The following is a 22,808-nucleotide window of genomic DNA, read 5'->3' on the forward strand; positions in this document are numbered from 1 at the left end:
TAATACCTTTTTTGCACTATTGGTTAGAGCCTGTAAGTAAGCATTTCACTGTAAGGTCTACACCTGTTGTATTCGGCGCACGTAAAAATAAACTTTGATTTGATTTGTTTTGGATGAGTTATCTGTATAGCAGCTACTGCTGCTATCTTGATTTCCTTGCATTTTTTCTCCTCTACTTTCTCAGCCCGTCAGTCTGCTCCTCGCCCCTCTTTTCCCGAGCACAGCAGGCAGTTCTGTTCGGAGCTAGCCAAACACATTTCCCTGTTAGTTTTAAAAGGCGTCATTATTTGATCGGCCCAAATGTTCCTTCTCTCTCTCCACAACTGCCAAAATCTAGATCCCTCCCAGCTTGTTATACTATACATTATTAAATAATTTTAAAAGTATTTGTTTGTACAGTGCTTTCATAAGGAAGAGTGATGTTATTTGCCTTCGGTTGCTGTGAAAATAAAAGTCAAAGAAATATTGCTGATTATTAGCAATTAAGTTTCCTCAGATCTTTCTGTTGTCAGGATGTACGGTGCAGAGTTGTGTTCACTTTAAAAGCTTAACCTTATATAAAACAAATGTAAGAATGTGTAGACGTTGAAACGGAATTGGCCTCAATATTCTGCTGTCGAGAAGTGGAGAATTGCCCTTTGCCCTGTTTCATGAAATATCAGAGTTGAAAGAAAAAAAAACACAGAATATCTAGGATGTATCAGTCAGTCCTACCACCAGCTCTTACCTTATCGTCAGAGCAGAACGCCCCCTGGCCTGTAATTTCTGTTGTGAAAGTAATTTGTAGGTTTTTGACCCCTTGGCACTTCTGGGGCTCTTTGTTTCAGTCAACCCTCCCAGTAGGTGGCGCTAGTGCAGAGGCCTGGCCAGAATTCTCAGTAGCTATGTTTCCATTAACTTCTCCTGTGATTTTATTTGTTGATGTTTAGACAGTTGGCATGGAAATTTGATGCAACAATTATCTGCTATGGTGCGTTTCCATTCAGTTGTCTTGCGTCAATAAAAACAGCTGGACCTACTGTAATTACGTCACACCTAAAAATATAAATAAATCTGCAAAAATGCAGAATGTCGAGAAAAAAAAAATGGTTGAAGTGATTCCATTATCCATTTATGCAAATTGCGCGTTAATAGCCTACATTTGCAACAGCTTGTATGCCCTCCCACCTATCTGGTTCATGTCTCAGGTAGCCCGCGAAAGCCAGCATGGATAGAATACAAGAATTTGCCATATTTGAATAATTCTCGTTTGCCAACATATCGCTACGGTCCGTGCCATGGTGAAACTTGCACTCCTGTAAATCTGAAATAATTGGATGGTGAAACTTGCATCCAGCCAACCAGAAAAGCAAAAGCCATTCAGGCATTCTTGGAAGTCAGGACAATCCTGGTCCTGAAAATAAAGATAATTTTTTATAGTTTAACATTTTGATGAGACTGAAAAAAAGACTGAAACACAAGTGAGCTGAGAAGAAGCGCTTCGACTACCGCCCAACCAACACTGGCTGTAGAACAGAGTCTTCTCCACAGTTGGAGAAAAAAGGTGCATGCTGATGTCACTCACCCTCTGGGGCTTTTATAACTGTTTTTATAACCGGCGAAGCCGAAGGATGTCCTCACGCCGAACCCCGGCTGGCCATGACACAAGAGCATACCTGAGCCGTAAGGTCTTCCCCCAGAGCTGCAGAACAGCTGACTGCCTGGGGGATGAGAGGAGGGATGCAGGGATGAAGGAAGGGTAGAGGTGGAGGGAGGGGAATGGGAACATTGTTAATGAGAACATGTTGGCCTTTTGTAACGGAGCCATTGCCAATTAGTGTCAGTGGGGGTTGCCGTGAGACAGGCCTTTATTGGATGGTGTTAGCAGTGGAGTTCCACAGCTAGGATCAGCCCATCCATTCTGTGTGTTGTGTTCAGGCTGGAAATCCGTTTGAAAGAGTTGCAACATGTGGAACATTCATTTAGAGGTGAAATGTTCATAGGTTTCCATAAGCATTTTTTATGAGAATTACTTGGCCTCCGATCGGCTCAGTCAGAGTATCATTCTGGACTTTTTCCTCAGTCAGACTCCTATGCTTTTGCTAGATTTTTTTTATCTGAAAATGAACTAACATATTGTACCAAGTAAACCATGTGAATTGTGGTTCAATTGCCATGTTCTTTGTCTCATGATGACGGGGAAATGATTGCGGTTGACTATTAAAACTCCTCTACCATGCAAGCCTTTGATCTGTCGTCCAGTTATGTTGACCTCACAATAAAAGATTTTCATGTTCCAAGTTATTGTAAGTTCCACTTCCTTGTGTCCAATTTGTAAGTCGCTCTGGATAAGAGCGTCTGCTAAATGACTTAAATGTAAATGTAATGTGTTTCATCGACCCTGTAATCGTAGTTGGGATAGGCACATGAGAAAGGCCATGTGAGCCATGATAGGCTTGTGAAATAGGGCATTGAAGTTTCTCCAGAGCTGGGGTCTCCTTATCAATTCCAAAGCAACTCTTCGGTGCCTGCATGGCGCGCCTACCCAGACACTGCCTCCCGGATACTGTGCGTACGTGTGTGAACGGGCAAATATTTAGAGCCGAAAAAGCCCTCATTTCAGCATAGCCCATTTGAAGATGCAAAATGGAAATCTCTTCCCTCTCATCACAAACAGACACAGTGTGGAGGGATGGATCTGGTTTCCTGCGTGTTTACAGGAAGCTCCCTGTCACACCAGTTCAAACTGTGACATTTGAACTTGGACGTCTGCACAAATATTTGGCCACAGTCAGGAATTCAGACCAAGAAACTATGTCAATTATTCATTCTAATAGGGCTATTAGTCTAAAACACTATACATCATGTTCTGGCTGTCTGTAATGTTTAATGTATCTTGTTTCTTTGCAGAAATAGGACCGGTAACCATCACAACGGATCCGAAGAAGTTTCAGTTTGAACTGAGGGAGCTGTACGTCCAGGTGGGTTCAGGAGTTTATGACCTCCGGCCTCTGACCTTTTAGATTGTAGATCAGAACATTGATCATATAGATCATAAAGCCCTCAGTTATACAGAGCTGTTGTCTTTGTGTTTGTCTGAAAGTTGACCATACTGGATGCATAACACATTCCCGTGAAATCTTGGTTTGTTTTCCTTCCTTATTTTCCATAGCCGTCGCAAACACATATCTAAACAGAAATAACATATCTAAACAAAAATAACACATATCTAAACAAACACATATTGTTACGAACCGGCTCATAGCCCTTAACAAAGAGGGAGACAACGCGGAGATAAGGAAATGACAAACATATTTATTAAATAAAGTAAACTATACACAATTAACTTCTCTGCGCTACGGATCCCTTTAGCGGGATCATTTTCCTAAACAACCGCTGAATTGCAGGGCGCAAAATATTACTAAAAATATTTATAATCATGCAATCACAAGTGAAATATACCAAAACACAGCTTAGCTTGTTGTTAATCCACCTATCGTGTCAGATTTTGAAAATATGCTTTGCAGCGAAAGCAATCCAAGCTTTTGTGAGTGTATCAATCAATGCTACAACAGCTAGCCTCAAATTAGCATGGTCACGAAAGTCAGAAAAGCAATAAAATTAATCGCTTACCTTTGATAATCTTCGGATGTTTGCACTCACGAGACTCCCAGTTACACAACAAATGTTATTTTTGTTCGATAAATATTACTTTTATAACAAAAAAACGCCATTTGGGTTGCACGTTATGTTCAGAAAACTACAGCCTCGTTCCGTTCGACGAAAATTCCAAAAAGTATCCGTAATGTTCGTAGAAACATGTCAAATGTTTTTTATAATCAATCCTCAGGTTGTTTTTAACAAACATAATCGATAATATTTAAACCGGACCGTAACCTATTCAATAAAAGAGAGAAAGAAAATGGAGAGCTACCCCTCTCGCGCGCAGGAACTAATCAGAGGATACCTGACTTGTTTTGAAAAATCTCGCTCATTTTTCAAAATAAAAGCCTGAAACTATGTCTAAAGCCTGGTCACAGCCTGAGGAAGCCATTGGAAAAGGAATCTGGTTGATACCCCTTTAAATGGAAGAAAGACGGGCCAGGAAACACAGATAAATAAAAAAAATCACTTCCGGGTTAGATTTCCTCAGGTTTTCGGCTGCAGAATCAGTTTTGTTATACTCACAGACAATATTTTGACAGTTTTGGAAACTTTGGAGTGTTTTCTATCCTAATCTGTAAATTATATGCATATTCTACGATCTGGACCTGAGAAATAGTCCGTTTACCTTGGGAACGTTATTTAAAAAAAAAAAAATGATCTGACCCCTAGCGTCAAGAGGTTAACAATGGTGTGTGTAGTCAGTAGTGTAAGTGAGTGGATGCGTGCATAGATGGTGATAATGAGGGGTGTTGAGAGGTACCAAAACAAACTAACACAAAGAAGCCTCAAAATGCCAAAACCAACAGTGTGTCTGCGTGGAGAGAGTCTCCTCGATGTATTGGGGGAAGGTGTATTTATCCCCGGGACACACCTGAGGTGTATTTATCCCCGGGACACACCTGAGGTGTATTTATCCTCGGGACACACCTGAGGTGTATTTATCCCTGGGACACACCTGAGCACAGGTGTCCTATTTCGCTGATGACCCTTCCAGCTCCGCCCACCGACATTTTATTAAGGAAAACAAGAGCAAAGAGAAATAATTTGGCAGACCGAGTGGGAGGGTCGTCACAATATCTAAACAAAAATAACACATATCTACACAAACACATATCTAAACAAAAAATAATCACCTGAGTCAGAGAGCCAAATAGAGCAATGCGAAATCCAAATTCTCCTGCAATCGCTCAGAGGAAGGGAAGAGAGGGAGGAAGTTGTCTTGCGATTGGTGGATATCACCTCTCTGTATGGTAATCCATTATTTGAACAATGCTGAAGTGCTTTACTGAAACCCAGATTTGTCTCTCAGCAGTATCAGTATCTGAGCAGACCACTGACAGAAGAGTGATTTGTGTCTGGGAGCGAAATGAGCTCTGAGGTGAAACCAGTAGCTAGCGTTCAGATACTGCAGCTAGCTGTCCTGCGAGGGGACATCCTTGCCATGTGCTTGTGCATCCTTGGCGTGTGTTAACTTGTGTTTGGTGTGTGAGTGGGTTGTTCTGGGTAACACAGTACCCCATAGAGATCCATGAGCTTCCTTTTACAGGACTATGCTAGGCTAACCTCTCCTCACCCCGGTTGTCATCTGTCATCTCTTTGCTGCTGTAGGCTGGGACCAGGTTAAAGAACTGATGAGTTTTAGGACTATCTCATGTTCAACTCTGATGTAGTGAACCTCTTATATGGGTCAGCTCCATAGCCGTACATACATTGTTTATATACATCATTGGGTCAGCCCTTTCAATGTACAGTAGGCTAACCTCAGGTTGGTTGTTGAGATCAGCTGGTGGGGTATATAGTACATTTTGTTCGGTCCCATATTTTGTTACTGTAGAGGGGAATGAGAGTACACATAAAGGGGGTGATAGGGTTATTGGTACGGGGGTGGGGGGGATTCTTTGACGGAGGGTGGGGGTGTTAGGGAGCGGAGGAGAGGAGTTCTCCTCACATTCCATCCCTCTGGTCTGGAAACAGGGATCAGTCAGTTCCAGATGTTCCTCCTGGCATCCCGTGCTCCCCTCAGACAGACACGTGCCTCCTAGAATGCTCCAGAGGACAGCTCCCCTGACCCCACAGAGAGAGGGGGGAGGGGGGAAGAGAGAGAGCGATAGAGAGCGAGGAATAGAGAGAGAATGAGAGAGTGGGGGGGGTGGGTGGAGAGACAGCAACAGAGAATAAGAGACAAATGTAAGAGACTTTAAGATGGACAGCAGAATATAATATATTATGTCAAACCTATCAAATGCTATATATGTACACTAACGTTCAAAAGTTTGGGGTCACTTAGAAATGTCCTTGTTTTTGAAAGAAAAGCATATTTTTTGTCCATTAAAATAACATAAAATTGATCAGAAATACAGTGTAGACATTGTTAATGTTGTACCTGCAAAACACCAGTCTCAACGTCAACAGTGAAGAGGCGACTCTTCACAGTTCCTCTGTCCAGTGTCTGTGTTATTACTTTAGTGTATACAGTAGTGTATATCATTATCAACTGGGTGGTTTGAACTCTGATTGGCTGACAGTCATGGTATATCATACATATTTTTTGTTACCCTTTATTTCACTAGGCAAGTCAGTTAAGAACAAATTCATATTTTCAATGACAGCCTAGGAACAGTGGGTTAACTGCTTTGTTCAGGGGCAGAACAACAGATTTTTACTTTGTCAGCTCTGGGATTTGATCTTGCAACCTTTCATTTACTGGCCCAAATCTCTAACCACTAGGCCACCTGCCGCCCCGCATGACAAACAATTTATTTGTACTGCTCTAATTACTTTGATAACCAGTTTATAATAGCAACGAGGCACCTCAGGGGATTGTGGTATATGGCCTATATACCACGGCTTAGGGCTGTATCCAGGCACTCCGCGTTGCGTCGTGCTGAAGAATAGCCCTTAGCCGTGGTATATTGGCCATATACCACACCCCCTCGTGTCTTATTGCTTAATTATATCACTATGGAAAGACCCCTATGGTAATACACTGATTAGCCAAGAGTCCTCATAAATGCTATGTAATGGCATGCAGCGGTGGCGTGCGGTGAGGCCGGTGGCAGGGTAAACAAAGCCAGATTTACTCACAAATAAACCTTGATGAAGCCCAAGTTCACCGTACAACAGATAGCTCCAACAACCAGAGTGACATAGGCTATTAACCAAAGTTTACCCAAAATCTATGAATATGTAAATACCAATGTAGCCAAGATACACAAGCGATAGCCTCTGATGGCGGAATATTTTAAATGTAGATGTTTTAAATTTAGCCTTTATTTAACTAGGCAAGTCAGTTAAGAACAAATTCTAATTTACAATGATGGCCTACAACGGGCCAAACCTGGACGACGCTGGGCCAATTGTGCGCCACCCTATGGGACTCCCAATCACGGCTGGATGTGATTTAATCCTGCAAAATTACACACTGCTCAAATCCTCAGCCACAGACCGATGTAGCATCCACAGTTACAACTGATATGTGGCACTAAAATACCAACATATAGACACATTTCATCTGATTAATTCGCAACACAATCTCCATAGTAGGGATGGGGGAAAAATAGACACATTTAAATATCGCAATATTCTTTTTGGAAGATATTATATCGCTATTTGACTCCAATTATTTGTAAGGTAGTGTTAGCTAACGCTAGTCAGCTGTGCCTGCACCAAAACTCTGGTATTTTTCATCCTATAGCTTGTTCTGCATTTCTTTTCAAATAGTGAACCAACTTGTTTTCAGCATTTTTATTTACATGATTGATCAAAACTTGATTTCTCATGGCTCTCTCTTGTCTTTCTGCAGCAGACATATAGTGAGCATATGTTTGGAATATTGAATCGCAAAAAATTCGCAATACATATAGAATCCTGAGAATTGCATTACATTTCGTATCGGCACCTAAGTATGGTGGTAATATTGTATTGTGAGGTCCCTGGCAATTCCCATCCCTACTCCATAGCCTTTCACAATGGATGAATAATTCTTCCAATGAGAGCAAACACGCACACACATGATAATTTTATTATGTAAAATATTATTACACACACACATATAATAAATAAGGTTCTAATGAAATTTCCATATCAAAATGACCGGCTCCGACGCTCGTCGGATGTGGCAGGGCTTGCAAATTATTACAGACTACAAAGGGAAGCACAGCCGCGAGCTGCCAAGTGACACGCGCATACCAGATGAACTAAATAACTTCTATGCTCGCTTCGAGGCAAGTAACACTGAAACATGCATGAGAGCACCAACTGTTCCGGATGACTGTGTGATCACGTTCTCTGCTGCCGATGTGAGTAAGACCTTTAAACAGGTCAACATTCACAAGACCGTTGGGCCAGACGGATTACCAGGACGTGTACTGCGAGCATGCGCTGACCAACTGGCAAGTGTCTTCACTGTCATTTTCAACCTCTCCCTGTCCGAGTCTGTAAGACCAACATGTTTCAAGCAGACCACCATAGTCCCTGTGCCCAAGAACACTAAGGTAACCTGCCTAAGTGACTACACACCCATAGCACTCACATCTGTAGCCATGAAATGCTTTGAAAGGCTGGTCATGGCTCACATCAACACCATTATCCCAGAAACCCCGCAACAACAGATCCACAGATGATGCAATCTCTGTTGCACTCCTCACTGCCCTTTCCCACCTGGACAAAAGGAACACCTATGTGAGAATGCTATTCATTGACTACAGCTCAGTGTTCAACACCATAGTGCCCTCAAAGCTTATCACTAAGCTAAGGACCCTGGGAATAAACAGCTCCCTCCCTTGATCACCGATAATGATGAGACAGCCTATAGGGAGGAGGTCAGAGACCTGATCATGTGGTGCAAGGACAACAACCACTCCCTCAACATAATCAAGACAAAGGAGATGATTGTGGACTACAAGAAAAACAGGACTGAGCACGCCCCCATTATTATCAACATGGCTGTAGTGGAGCAGGTTGAGAGCTTCAAGTTCCTTGGCGTCCACATCAACAACAAACTAACATGGTCCAAGTACACCACGACAGTTGTGAAGAGGGCATGACAAAACCCATCCACCACCCTCAGGAGACTAAAAAGATTTGGCATGGGTCCTCAGATCCTCAAAAGATTGTACAGCTGCACCAGCATTTGATTTGATTTGACAGAAAATGCAGTTCAAAACATCAGAATGAATTTCTGGCTTGATAAATTCTGGCTTGATAAATTCTGGCTTGATAAATTCAATGCATTCAAAGAGATGTTGTCTCTTCTCACGATTCAACAGTAGCCTAACCTGCAAATTGCAAAGGAGAATGCATTTAGGCCTTCCTTTACTTGTAAATGAAGTCCAGTTGTCTGCTGAACCTCTCGGTGAGAGCGTTGTAGAAGTCACTGCAGAACCCCATGTCTATTATTTTATTCTGCAGAACAGGAGGCCCACGATTATTTGAGATACATTCCCAAGGTCTCCTTCAGTTCCATTTTCACACTGACACAAACAGTATTTCCCATTCTGATTACGTCTACAAAGCAAAAGAAAATATCCAATATGTTGTAAAAGTTTGGGTAAAAAGTATTAAAGGTGCAATATGCAGAAATCGCTCCACCATGTCCTTGTTGCTAAAATTCTAATATCAATCAAATGTATTTATAAAGCCCATTTTACATCAGCAAATGTCACAAAGTGTTATACAGAATCCCAGCCTAAAACCCCAAACAGCAAGCAATGCAGACGTAGAAGGACGATAATAGTTTGCCTAATTTCAGTTTATGTGACAAAACAATCAGCTAGCAGTGAGGGAGATGGTGGTTGTCTGTCAGCTAGCAGTGAGGGAGATGGTGGTTGCCTGTCAGCTAGCAGTGAGGGAGATGGTGGTTGTCTGTCAGCTAGCAGTGAGGGAGATGGTGGTTGTCTGTCAGCTAGCAGTGAGGGAGATGGTGGTTGTCTGTCAGCTAGCAGTGAGGGAGATGGTGGTTGTCTGTCAGCTAGCAGTGAGGGAGATGGTGGTTGTCTGTCAGCTAGCAGTGAGGGAGATGGTGGTTGTCTGTCAGCTAGCAGTGAGGGAGATGGTGGTTGTCTGTCAGCTAGCAGTGAGGGAGATGGTGGTTGTCTGTCAGCTAGCAGTGAGGGAGATGGTGGTTGTCTGTCAGCTAGCAGTGAGGGAGATGGTGGTTGCCTGTCAGCTAGCAGTGAGGGAGATGGTGGTTGCCTGTCAGCTAGCAGTGAGGGAGATGGTGGTTGCCTGTCATGTCTTGTCTTGTGTGTAGAGCTCCTGTTTACTGCCTCTGTTGTTTTTGGTAGATAGCTTTGTTCAGTTGAAGGGATGTGAGCGTAAAATTATGTAGACACGGCCAAATGTGCACAGCGTACCCCCGGCAATACCCACACAACATGTTTAGGCAATACGCATACGCAAAATATGAAATTGTCTCAATGCAACGAATGAAGATTCAAGCTAGGCAAAGCAGCGAGGCCTATGCTGACCCTGTCCATTAACAGTGACTGGACTCAGGAACGGCCGTGGCATCAACGATTTGAATGTATTTGAATGGCTGGAAAAAAGGCATGAATACCCTGGTGCCTTTCCTGAGGTTTTGATGCAGTTTTAGCAAATGTAGAGATTTTGAGCGAAAAATCACCAGAATCAAAAACATTAGATACAATTTTTTGTTGTTGTTAAAAAAATATATAATTTCATAACAGCTTTTCTGCCCACCCTGCTTACCCTGACTGCACATCACTGGGATGCAGTAAATAGTCATTAACATTTAGCGGAACAAAATAACCAATCATCGACCTCTACATGCTATTTATTTGTATTTCTTAATTTAACTAGGCAAGTCAGTTAAGACCAAATTCGTATTTACAATGACAGCCTATCCCGGCCAAAACTGGACGACACTGGGCCAATTGTGCGCCGCCCTATGGGACTCCCAAACGGCCAGATGTGATACAGCCTGGAATCAAACCAGGGACTGTAGTGATGCCTCTTGCACTGAGACGCAGTGCCGTAGACCGCTGCGCCACTCGGGAGCTTTATCTACAACATATCAGTCAATGTCACCGCTAGTCCCTCAACATTCAACTTAATGGAGAGTACTCTCGTCCCCAGTCCAAATCTGTCTATAGGATTCATAGACATGCTATTCATGTGTTTAAATTATAATCTTGTTAATCTACAGTGTGCATTACAGATTGGAACAAACTCTATGTCATTATTGCATTAATCCTTAATAGTTTCCAATGTGCTTTATGTACAAATAGGTGTGGAATCAAGTGTTCTTGCAAAATTCCCATGTAGTGCTCTGTTGCATAATGACAACAATGTTCTAGAACACTTTGATAGTGAACGTACCCAACATGCTGTATAGGTTTGTTTTGGCTCATCCTAATGGTTCTGTCACCAGGGAGGTGGAGACTGCCCAGAAATGAGCATTGGCGCCATCAAGATCGCCCTGGAGATCTCCCTGCCAGGGTCCTTCATTTACGTCTTCACAGATGCCCGATCCAAAGACTACAAGCTGACCCAGGAGGTCCTGCAGCTCATCCAGCAGAAACAGTCTCAGGTACAGCTGTGAACATCTGGAAGAGATTGTTGAAGAAGATTGAATGTAGTTTAAAATGTAAATATTGCATTCCTTTATTTCTGCCGCTGTGTCTATAGTCTGATGCCCTTTGTGTTTTGTGTATGTGTGTGTGTAGGTGGTGTTTGTGCTGACAGGGGACTGTGATGACCGGGCTCACATTGGGTACAAGGTCTACGAAGAGATCGCCTCCACCAGCTCTGGACAGGTGTTCCACCTGGACAAGAAACAAGTCAACGAGGTGAGATTCAGCCCGATTAGAACCAGCTTCTTTAGTCAGCCCGAATGGAACTAGTCCTGTCAGTCAACCTGAATGAAACTAGTCTTTTCAGTCAGTCCGAATGGAACTAATCCTGTCAGTTAGCCTGAATTGAACTAGAAACGTCAGTCAGCCCGAATGGTATTAGGAACTAGTCCTGTCAGTCAGCCCAAATGGAACTAGTTCTGTCAGTCAGCCCGAATGGAACAAGTCAGCCAGTCAGCCCGAATCAATCTAGTCCAGTCAGTCAGCCTGAATGGAACTAGTCCCGTCAGTCAGCCTTAATGGAAAAAGTCAGCCAGACAGCTCGAATGGAACTTGTCCTGTCAGTCAGCCCGAATCAAACTAGTCCAGTCAGTCAGCCCGAATCAAACTAGTCCAGTCAGTCAGCCTGAATGGAACTAGTCCTGTCAATCTGCCTGAATGGAAAGACCTGTCAATCAGCCTCAATGGAATTAATCAATTCTACACTTACTGTCCGCCAAACAGCTCTTGGTTCAGTTGTTCATCTCTTTGCTCTCAGTTTAGTTGTGTGCCTCCCTCACTTTCTCTTTCCCTATGTCCTCAAATAACATTTGGTAGTTTCAGACATACAATAGTACCTAAAAAAAACGTCTAACTTGGTGGCTCCTCTTCGAGTTCGAGTTCGAGTTACTACCATCACTTCATTCTTCTCAACTACTGAGCAGACTGTGGTGCTTAGCTGGCTCTGTCTGACAGGAGTCGGGTCTCAGTAGAACACAAGCATAGGACTGATCTATGACTTGTTTCCAGACCCAGAACATTTTCAGACCCACAACATTCTCAGATGCAGAACATTCTCAGACACAGAACATGCAGGCTTGAAATGAAGTGGAGTTACGGATGGTGGAAGGATCAGACTGCCTCAACTTGGCCCAAACATTGGCCTTAGATTCATGTAAATAAAGCATCGCTGGACGGTTTTACTGCTCTAGTGTCGTATCCTATAGGTGGGACCACTCCAAGCCTGCCTGAACTGTGATTTATGTGGACTTCACTGTGAAAGAGTTCTTTAATTGATTGCACAGCTCTTAAACAGATTGATGCATGATGTCTGAGCATTCCAAAGAATGCAAATCAATGGAAATATTATGTTTTTTAGTTAGATTTTCTTGAAGTCTGAAGGGAAATGTAAAAATTACTCTCTCTTAACTCTGATATGGGCATTGACTCACATGGTTCCCCCTCCCCCCGTCTATCTCTCTCTCCCCGTCTCTCTCTCTCTCCCCCGTCTCTCTCTTTCTCTCTCTCTCCCCCGTCTCTCTCTTTCTTTCTCTCTCTCTCTTTCTCTCTCTCTTTCTTTCTCTTTTGCTCTCTCTCTCTCTCTTTCTCTCTCTCTCTCTTTCTCTCTCTCTCTTTCTCTCTCTCTCTTTTAAACATACTTGACTACTGAAAGCTATCCTTTGATCACCTCTGATAACAATGAGTTCATTATATCTGTCTGAGGGGTAACCACATGTCTATTGATGGACAAGCACAAGCAGGGGGCTGACATAAAGAATAATGGCTAGTTGACCTCTACCATTTCCATTGAACCCTCTACTCCCACCTGGCTCGACCCTGGCCCCATGGCCTCCATGGTCCCACAAGAAGAGAGGCTGGGGTCCCCTTCTGTCTGCCCAGCTACGGCCTCTGCACCTGGGCCGGTGTCGTTTGACCTCCCCATGACAGACCTGCCACTGTGTCCCCTCTGGGCCAGGGGGACAGCCCCGGGACATCACCCCAGAGAGGGGATTGATGGAGGGGGCATGTGTAGAGCAACAAGGCAATGGTGAGGGTTGAAGAGGTCTGGAAGTAGTGGGTCGGTCACACAGAACAGAAGCTGGGGCAAACAGGAGCTGGGGCTCGGGCTGGGTCAGGACTCAGGGAGGCTTCAACCCCTTTTCTCCAAAGTCCCTGCACATGTTGGGGGATGACCTTGCAGCTGACGAGGGTCAGTAGGTGTTGGTTAGTAGATGGTGTGGGGGGGAGGCGATGGTGGTGGATTCGTGGAGGAGGAGAGGGATTGGTGGAATGTCAGAGATGTGTGATGCTGGAGATGGGGGGTGTGTGCTTGTGGGTCTGGGCAGGTGTGATGTAGTTGATGGTTGTATGATGTTGTAGTTTGTGTGTGTATGTCTTGTATTGTTTATAAAAGACCAAATAAAAAAGAATGTCAGAGAATAAATAATAGTCTGTAATGGTCTTGTGTGTTTTGGTCAATGAACCCCTGATGCTGCCTATGAGCCTTTACTCTGGGACTGAGAAGGAGTGGGCGTGGGAAATCTGAAAGTAAGGCGTGAATACAGTAATGTGTGGAACAAAAACTAGCTTCTGGATGATTCCACGCCAAGATAGCCCGAACATATTTCAAAAGTATCAGAGAGCCCGCTATGGAAATGTTATATGCTTCAAGAGGATATTGTTCCAAACAATAAGCTAAATCAAAAGGGCAGTTTTGAGATGTTTATATTAATATTTTGAATGTTGAATAAATAAATGAATGTGAACATTTGTATTTCAGAATATGGACATACTCCATATGTTAGAGCACACTATAAAAAGTACGATGACTCCAACATGTTGTCTGCATCATATACGCTTCACACATCATAGGGTCTTACAGGAGGCATGTACAGGTCTAAAAAGGGCCTAAAATGGCCTCTTTTATAATAAGAATAATAATACTTTGTATAGTGCTAATATTTTGTATAGCGCTTTTCATTACAGAGTTATCTCAAAGCTCTCATAGCTTTATCATAATTTTCTCAGAAATGGTTTGTGATACAAATGTAAAAAGCATATAAAAACATCCTTCCTCTCAATGAAGTTTCTATGTGAGAATTTCCAGAACAATCTGAGATACCAGAAATATTTGTGGGCCTTCTGGCATGAAATCGCCCTTCTATGTTCTGTGTGTGTATGTGTGTGTGTGTGTGTGTGCATATTGTCATCTCTGTGCATATTGTCCTCTCATCCAACTCCCTCTCCCTCTCTCCCTTCCTGTAGGTGTTGAAATGGGTGGAAGAGGCAGTGCAGTCGTCCAAGGTCCACCTGCTGTCCACTGACCACTACAACGGGGTCAGCAACACCTGGCCGATCCCCTTTGACCCCAGCCTGAAGGAGGTCACTGTGGCACTCAGCGGCCCTGCACCTGACATCGAGATACGCAACCCCCAGGGTAGGCCACAGCACAAAATACAACACCCCTTCCCTATCACCTTTCACAGGACTGTCTGCTCACTGTTTCAGGCACTGTACTGTTCGCTGAAGGCTTTTCTAATGCACTGTAGCTTTACTATTTGGGGGACTTCTTTCAGTTCTACTCAGCTATGAAGTGCTTTGAAAGGCTGGTCATGGCTCACATCAACACCATCATCCCAGACACCCTGGACCCACTCCAACTTGCATACCGCCCCAACAGATCCACAGATGACGCAATCTCAGTTGCACTTCACACTTCCCTCTCCCATCTGGAAAGAGGGGAAATACCTATGTGAGAATGCTGTTCATAGACTATAGCTCAGTGTTCAACATCATAGTCCACTCCAGGCTCCTCACCAAGCTGGGGACCCTGGGACTGAACTGCTCACTCTGCGACTGGATCCTGGACATCCTCATGGGCCGGCCTCAGGTGGTGAGGGTAGGCAACAACACCTCTGCCATGCTGGCCCTCTACACGGTGGGCATCTGGGGTGTGTGCTTAGTCCCCTCCTGTACTCCGTGTTCACCTACTTAGCAGTGTGGTGCCAGGACAACAACCTCTCCCTCAATGTTTGTAAGACCAAGGAGCTGATCGTGGACTACAGGAGAAAGAGGGGGGAGAGCATGCCCCCATCCACATCGACAGGGCTGTAGTGGAGCGGATCGAGAGCTTCAAGTTCCTTGGCATCCACATCCCTAAGGACTTAACATGGTCCACACACACCTGCACAGTCGTGAAGAGGGCATGACAACACCTCTTCCCCCTCAGGAGACTGAAAAGATTTGGCATGGGCCCTCGGATCCTCAAAAAGTTCTACAGCTGCACTATCGAGAGCATCTTGACTGGCTTCATCACAGCTTGGTATGGCAAATGCACCGCTCTCGACCGCAAAGCGCTACAGAGGGTGGTGCGGACAGCCCAGTACATCACTGGGGCCGAACTCCCTGCCATCCAGGACCTCTATAGCATATCAAATCAAATCAAATTATTTTGTCATATGCACCTTACCGTGAAATGCTTAAATAGAGAAAATAAATATTTACTAAATAAACACAAAACATTTCAAAAATAACACAGGAAAATTACATAACAATTACGAGATTATATACATTGGGTACCGGTACCGATTCAATGTGAGGGGGTACGTGTTAGTCGAGGTAATTTGTACATGTAGGTAGGGGTAAAACAGTGAGTAGCAGCAGTGTAAAAACAAAGGGAGGGGGGGTCAATGTAAATAGTCCGGGTGGCCATTTGATTAATTGTTTAGCAGTCTTATGGCTTGGGGGTAGAAGCTGTTAAGGAGGCTTTTGGATCTAGACTTTCCATGCGGTAGCAGAGAGAACAGTCTATGACTTAGGTGACTGGAGTATTTCACAATTTTTTGGGCCTCCCTCTGCCACCGCCTAGTATATCAAATCACATGTATTTATATAGCCCTTCTTACATCAGCTGATATCTCAAAGTGCTGTACAGAAACCCAGCCTAAAACCCCAAACAGCAAGCAATGCAGGTGTAGAAGCACAGTGGCTAGGAAAAACTCCCTAGAAAGGCCAAAACCTAGCAAGAAACCTAGAGAGGAACCAGGCTATGAGGGGTGGCTAGTGCTCTTCTGGCTGTGCCGGGTGGAGATTATAACAGAACATGGCCAAGATGTTCAAATGTTCATAAATGACCAACCAGCATGGTCAAATAATAATAATCACAGTAGTTGTTGAGGGTGCAGCAAGTCAGCACCTCAGGAGTAAATGTCAATTGGCTTTTCATAGCCGATCATTGAGAGTATCTCTACCGCTCCTGCTGTCTCTAGAAAGTTGAAAACAGCAGGTCTGGGACAGGTAGCATGTCCGGTGAACAGGTCAGGTTTCCATAGCCACAGGCAGAACAGTTGAAACTGGAGCAGCAGCAAGGGCAGGTGGACTGGCGACAGCAAGGAGTCATCATGTCAGGTAGTCCTATAGAGGTCCTGGATGGCAGGAAGCTTGGTTCCAGTGATGTACTGGGCCATACGCACTACCCTCTGTAGGGCCTTACAGTCAGATGCCGAGCAGTTGCCATACCAGGCGGTGATGCAACCAGTCAGGATGCTCTCAAAGGTGATATATCAGCCAGTGTAAGACGAATGCCCGAAATACACCAAAGACTGTTCACTCTGTTACCATCTGGCAAATGGTACTGGAGCATGAGCTCTCGGACCAACAGACTCTGAGACAAGCCATAAGACTGCTAAATAGCCATAAGGCTACTAAATAGTTAGTTAAATGGTTACCCGGACTATCTGCACTGACCCTATCTTCCACTGACTATCTGCACGCATACACTGAGTGCACAAAACATTATGAACACCTGTTCTTTCCATGACATAGACTGACCAGGTGAATCCAGGTGAAAGCTATGATCCCTTATTGATGTCAAATGTTAAATATACTTCAATTAGTGTAAATGAAGGGGAGGAGACAGGTTAAATACTTTTTTTTGTTGCCTTGAGACAATTGAGACATGGCAAGGCAAAAGATTTAAGTGCCTTTTAAACGGGGTATGGTAGTAGGTGCCACCGGTTTATGTCAAGAACTGAAACACTGCTGGGTGGTGCAACTCAATATTAGGAAGGTGTTCCTAATGTTTTGTACACTTAGTGTATATACTATATACACACTCGTACACACTACATTAACACTCACACAAAATCCACACATACATTCACATACAGTACATACACACACACACACACATAAAACTCACACACACTTTTACACTCACCATTTGCTGCTGCAAGTCTGTTCTTTATTTTACTCTTATTATGATCTATCTTGATGCCTTGTCACTTTACCCTGCCTTCATGTACATATCTACCTCAAATACCTTATTATTGTCTATCCTGATGCCTAGTCACTTTACCCTGCCTTCATGTACATATCTACCTCAAATACCTTATTATTATCTATTCTGATGCCTAGTCACTTTACCCTGCCTTCATGTACATATCTACCTCAAATACCTTATTATTGTCTATCCTGATGCCTAGTCACTTTACCCTGCCTTCATGTACATATCTACCTCAAATACCTTATTATTGTCTATCCTGATGCCTAGTCACTTTACCCTGCCTTCATGTACATATCTACCTCAAATACCTTATTATTGTCTATCCTGATGCCTAGTCACTTTACCCTGCCTTCATGTACATATCTACCTCAAATACCTTATTATTGTCTATCCTGATGCCTAGTCACTTTACCCTGCCTTCATGTACATATCTACCTCAAATACCTTATTATTGTCTATCCTGATGCCTAGTCACTTTACCCTGCCTTCATGTACATATCTACCTCAAATACCTTATTATTGTCTATCCTGATGCCTAGTCACTTTACCCTGCCTTCATGTACATATCTACCTCAAATACCTTATTATTGTCTATCCTGATGCCTAGTCACTTTACCCTGCCTTCTTGTACATATCTACCTCAAATACCTTATTATTGTCTATCCTGATGCCTAGTCACTTTACCCTGCCTTCATGTACATATCTACCTCAAATACCTCGTACCCCTGCACAATGATCTGGTACTGGTAGTCCCTGCACAGTATATAGATCCATTTAGTATTTTATTCTTCTTGTGTTACTATTTGTATATAAATATATATATTTTTTAAACTCTGCGTCGTTGGGAAGGGCTTGTAAGCAAGCATTTCATGTAAAATTGTATTCGGCGCATGTGACAAATATAATTTAATTTGATTTCAGCTCAATAATAGTTGAGTTCAGTTCTATTGTTTTAGCTCTGATTTGATGAAGTTTGGTTGGCTGCAAAGAAAATGTAAATGTATTTCCAAACAGGGAAGCTCGTCGGGAAGAGCGATGGACTGACGGAACTCCTGCACATTCCTAACTCTGCCAGGGTCGTCAACATCAAGGACCCGGAGCCTGGAATGTGGTCCATTAAGGTAAACAATAAATTCCTCATTCCTCACACGGAAATGTTTGTCCAAAATATTTTGGGATTTCCTCTCTCACGCTTAAAGTAAGCTGGAGTAGTTGTGAAAAAAAGACTTTTATAGGTCAGCGGTATGGCCTACCGATCAGCACACACCCAGGAGGCTGCACGCTACTGCCGCTGGTCCCTTGAGCACCACACTTAACCTGAATTACTACAGTAATACATCAAGGTGTGCAGATGTAATCGATAAGCCATGCTTCGGTTGAAGCATCTGTCTGCTGACCTACTGTAAGACTGGAATGATAGAGAAGAAGACATTCTTTATTCTTCAGAGTTGGCTCTCCGTAGCGGTCTGATGGTCTGATTGATGTGCCATGGTCTGATTGATGTGCCATGGTCTGATTTGTTTTGTGCCATGCCATGTCATGTATTAAGGGCCCCCAGTGTTCAGTTCCAGTGTTCAGTTCCAGTGTTGGGTTTCAATGTTGTGTTCCAGTGTTCAGTTCCAGTGTTGGGTTTCAGTGTTGGGTTCTAGAATTGGGTTCTAATGCTGAGTTCTAGAGTTGGGTTCCAGTGTTCAGTTCCAGTGTTGGGTTTCAGTGTTGGATTCTAGAGTTGGGTTCTAGTGTTGAGTTCTAGAGTTGGGTTCCAGTGTTCTGTTCCAGTGTTGGGTTTCAATGTTGTGTTCCAGTGTTCAGTTCCAGTGTTGGGTTTCAGTGTTGGCTTCTAGAATTGGGTTCTAGTGTTGAGTTCTAGAGTTGGGTTCCAGTGTTCAGTTTCAGTGTTCAGTTTCAGTGTTGGGTTCCAGTGTTCAGTTTTTGTGTTGGGTTCCAGGGCCAATGGAACTGTATTTTAGGGCCCTGCCCCCTTGCTGTGAGGTGAGCACAAACAGAGGCGCATAGCAGGGTGCCCATAATGTCAATGCTGTCAGACAGGAAATTACAAATTTTTACCTGAGTGATTTGTTGTCGTATGAGGAGGGGGCGTGAGAGGCGGTGTTTAGTCTCTGAAGGCCCCTGTGGGGCCACTTTCCATGTCCTAGCCACTGTCCTACATGTCCTAGCCAATGTCCTACATGTCCTAGCCACTGTCCTACATGTCTTAGCCACTGTCCTACATGTCCTAGCCACTGTCCTACATGTCCTAGCCACTTTCCTACATGTCCTAGCCACTGTCCTACATGTCTTAGCCACTGTCCTACATGTCCTAGCCACTGTCCTACATGTCCTAGCCACTTTCCTACATGTCCTAGCCACTGTCCTACATGTCCTAGCCACTGTCCTACATGTCCTAGCCACTTTCCTACATGTCCTAGCCACTGTCCTACATGTCCTAGCCACTGTCCTACATGTCCTAGCCATTGTTCTTCATGTCCTAGCCACTGTCCTAGCCACTATTCTTCATGTCCTAGCCACTATTCTTCATTCCCTAAATCAAATCAAATCAAGTTTATTTTATATAGCCCTTCGTACATCAGCTAATATCTCGAAGTGCTGTACAGAAACCCAGCCTAAAACCCCAAACAGCAAGCAATGCAGGTGTAGAAGCACGGTGGCTAGGAAAAACTCCCTAGAAAGGCCAAAACCTAGGAAGAAACCTAGAGAGGAACCAGGCTATGAGGGGTGGCCAGTCCTCTTCTGGCTGTGCCGGGTGGAGATTCCCTAGCCACTGTCCTAGCCACTATTCTTCATGTCCTAGCCACTGTCCTAGCCACTATTCTTCATGTCCTAGCCACTGTCCTAGCCACTATTCTTCATGTCCTAGCCACTGTCCTAGCCACTATTCTTCATGTCCTAGCCACTGTCCTAGCCACTATTCTTCATGTCCTAGCCACTGTCCTAGCCACTATTCTTCATGTCCTAGCCACTGTCCTAGCCACTATTCTTCATGTCCTAGCCACTGTCCTAGCCACTATTCTTCATGTCCTAGCCACTGTCCTAGCCACTATTCTTCATGTCCTAGCCACTGCTGTGTTCTGTGTACTGTGTTTTCAGCCAGGGATGATTTATGAAAAAGAGGGATTAAAGGAAAGATGGTGTCCTTCCTCCCTGGGTGGACTAGCCTCCTGAGGGGGGAGTTTAGTTGGGTGGGGTGAGGTGGTGGTGTACGGTCTGAGCAGCGAGCCGAACAGATTGATGACCAATTTCTCTGTAGATCTGGCTGCTGTAGTTAAGGCTGAAGTCTCAAGAGGTATATTTTTTCATTCCTCAGAGTTTTGGTGTTCAAGTGTTGTTATTGACTGAGGTTGTCGCAGCAATGTCTCCGGCCGAACCGCCCCGCGTTCTTGCATATCACTCCTCGGTCTCTTTCATGTCATGTCCCTCTGTTTTCTGGCACCTCCCTCCCCTACTCCCATCAAGCCCCAGTCCACTAGCCACCATGACCTCATCCTTCTCTGCTCAGAGCCACACTACTGTTGTTTTACTAGTGTTATTTTATGTTCTTGTTCACAGAGTAAGTCTTTAAACCAGAAGGAGAGGGATTTCACACCTGATGAGAATACCAGGCTGAGCTCTCTTTCTCTCTGCCTAAAGGAGATGGTCTCTTGATGGTTTCCACTGACTGGTGATTGAAAGTCAGGGCCAGAATGTTGCTTTGGGGGCCTTTGGTTTGTGCCATGGAAATAGTCTAGTAGAAAGACTGGTATTGGTTGACATAGAGGAACAAGTGGACTAGCCTGACTGTGGTTGACTAGAGGTTGAACCAGTGGACTAGTCTGATTTTGGTTGACTAGATGTTGAACCAGTGGACTAGTCTGACTGTGTTGTGGTTGACTAGAGGTTTAACCAGTGGACTAGTCTGACTGTGTTGTGGTTGACTAGAGGTTGAACTAGTGGATTAGTCTGACTGTGTTGTGGTTGACTAGAGGTTGAACTAGTGGACTAGTCTGACTGTGTTGTGGTTGACAAGAGGTTGAACCAGTGGATTAGTCTGACTGTGTTGTGGTTGACTAGAGGTTGAACTAGTGGACTAGTCTGACTGTATTGTGGTTGACTAGTGGTTGAACCAGTGGACTAGTCTGACTGTGTTGTGGTTGACTAGATGTTGAACTAGTGGATTAGTCTGACTGTGTTGTGGTTGACTAGAGGTTGAACTAGTGGACTAGTCTGACTGTATTGTGGTTGACTAGAGGTTGAACCAGTGGACTAGTCTGACTGTGTTGTGGTTGACTAGATGTTGAACTAGTGGACTAGTCTGACTGTGTTGTGGTAGACTAGATGTTGAACTAGTGGATTAGTGTGACTGTGGTTGACTTGAGGTTGAACCAGTGGACTAGTCTGACTGTGTTATGGTTGACTAGAGGTTGAACCAGTGGACTAGTATGACTGTGGTTGACTAGAGGTTGAACCAGTGGACTAGTGTGACTGTGGTTGACTTGAGGTTGAACCAGAGGACTAGTCTGACTGTGGTTGACTAGTGGTTGAACTAGTGGACTAGTCGGACTGTGTTGTGGTTGAATAGAGGTTGAACCAGTGGACTAGTCTGACTGTGTTGTGTTTGACTAGATGTTGAACTAGTGGACTAGTCTGATTGTGTTGTGTTTGACTAGATGTTGAACTAGTGGACTAGACTGACTGTGGTTGACTAGAGGTTGAACCAGTGGACTAGTCTGACTGTGGTTGACTAGAGGTTGAACTAGTGGACTAGTCTGACTGTGTTGTGGTTGACTAGAGGTTGAACCAGTGGGCTAGTCTGATTGTGGTTGAATAGAGGTTGAACCAGTGGACTAGTCTGACTGTGTTGTGGTTGACTAGAGGTTGAACCAGTGGACTAGTCTGACTGTGTTGTGGTTGACTAGAGGTTTAACCAGTGGACTAGTCTGATTGTGTTTTGGTTGAATAGAGGTTGAACCAGTGGACTAGTCTGCTTGTGTTGTGGTTGACTAGAGGTTGAACCAGTGGACTAGTCTGACTGTGTTGTGGTTGACTAGAGGTTGAACCAGTGGACTAGTCTGACTGTGGTTGACTAGAGTTTGAACCAGTGGACTAGTCAGACTGTATTGTGGTTGACTAGAGGTTGAACCAATGGACTAGGCTGACTGTATTTTGGTTGACTAGAGTTTGAACCAGTGGACTAGTCTGACAGTGGTTGACTGGAGGTTGAACCAGTGGACTAGGCTGACTGTATTGTGGTTGACTAGAGGTTGAACCAGTGGACTAGTCTGACTGTGTTGTGGTTGACTAGAGGTTGAACC

At 44.1% G+C, this 22,808-nt stretch overlaps 1 protein-coding gene across 2 annotated transcripts in view; it reads left to right on the top strand.

The window, feature by feature from the left end:
* Window positions 1-22,808, top strand: part of hmcn1 (hemicentin 1) — a 229,641-nt gene that overhangs the window by 51,339 nt on the left and 155,494 nt on the right. For both annotated transcript variants that reach the window (XM_071346348.1, XM_071346349.1), the window contains exons 2-6: window positions 2,890-2,960; window positions 11,036-11,194; window positions 11,331-11,453; window positions 14,481-14,652; window positions 18,514-18,620. In XM_071346348.1, coding sequence (XP_071202449.1) covers window positions 2,890-2,960; window positions 11,036-11,194; window positions 11,331-11,453; window positions 14,481-14,652; window positions 18,514-18,620 — 632 coding nt within the window. The remainder of the gene's footprint in view (window positions 1-2,889; window positions 2,961-11,035; window positions 11,195-11,330; window positions 11,454-14,480; window positions 14,653-18,513; window positions 18,621-22,808) is intronic.

Source organism: Salvelinus alpinus, chromosome 16, assembly GCF_045679555.1.
Source record: "Salvelinus alpinus chromosome 16, SLU_Salpinus.1, whole genome shotgun sequence".
In the NCBI taxonomy this organism is placed as follows: Eukaryota; Metazoa; Chordata; class Actinopteri; order Salmoniformes; family Salmonidae; genus Salvelinus; species Salvelinus alpinus.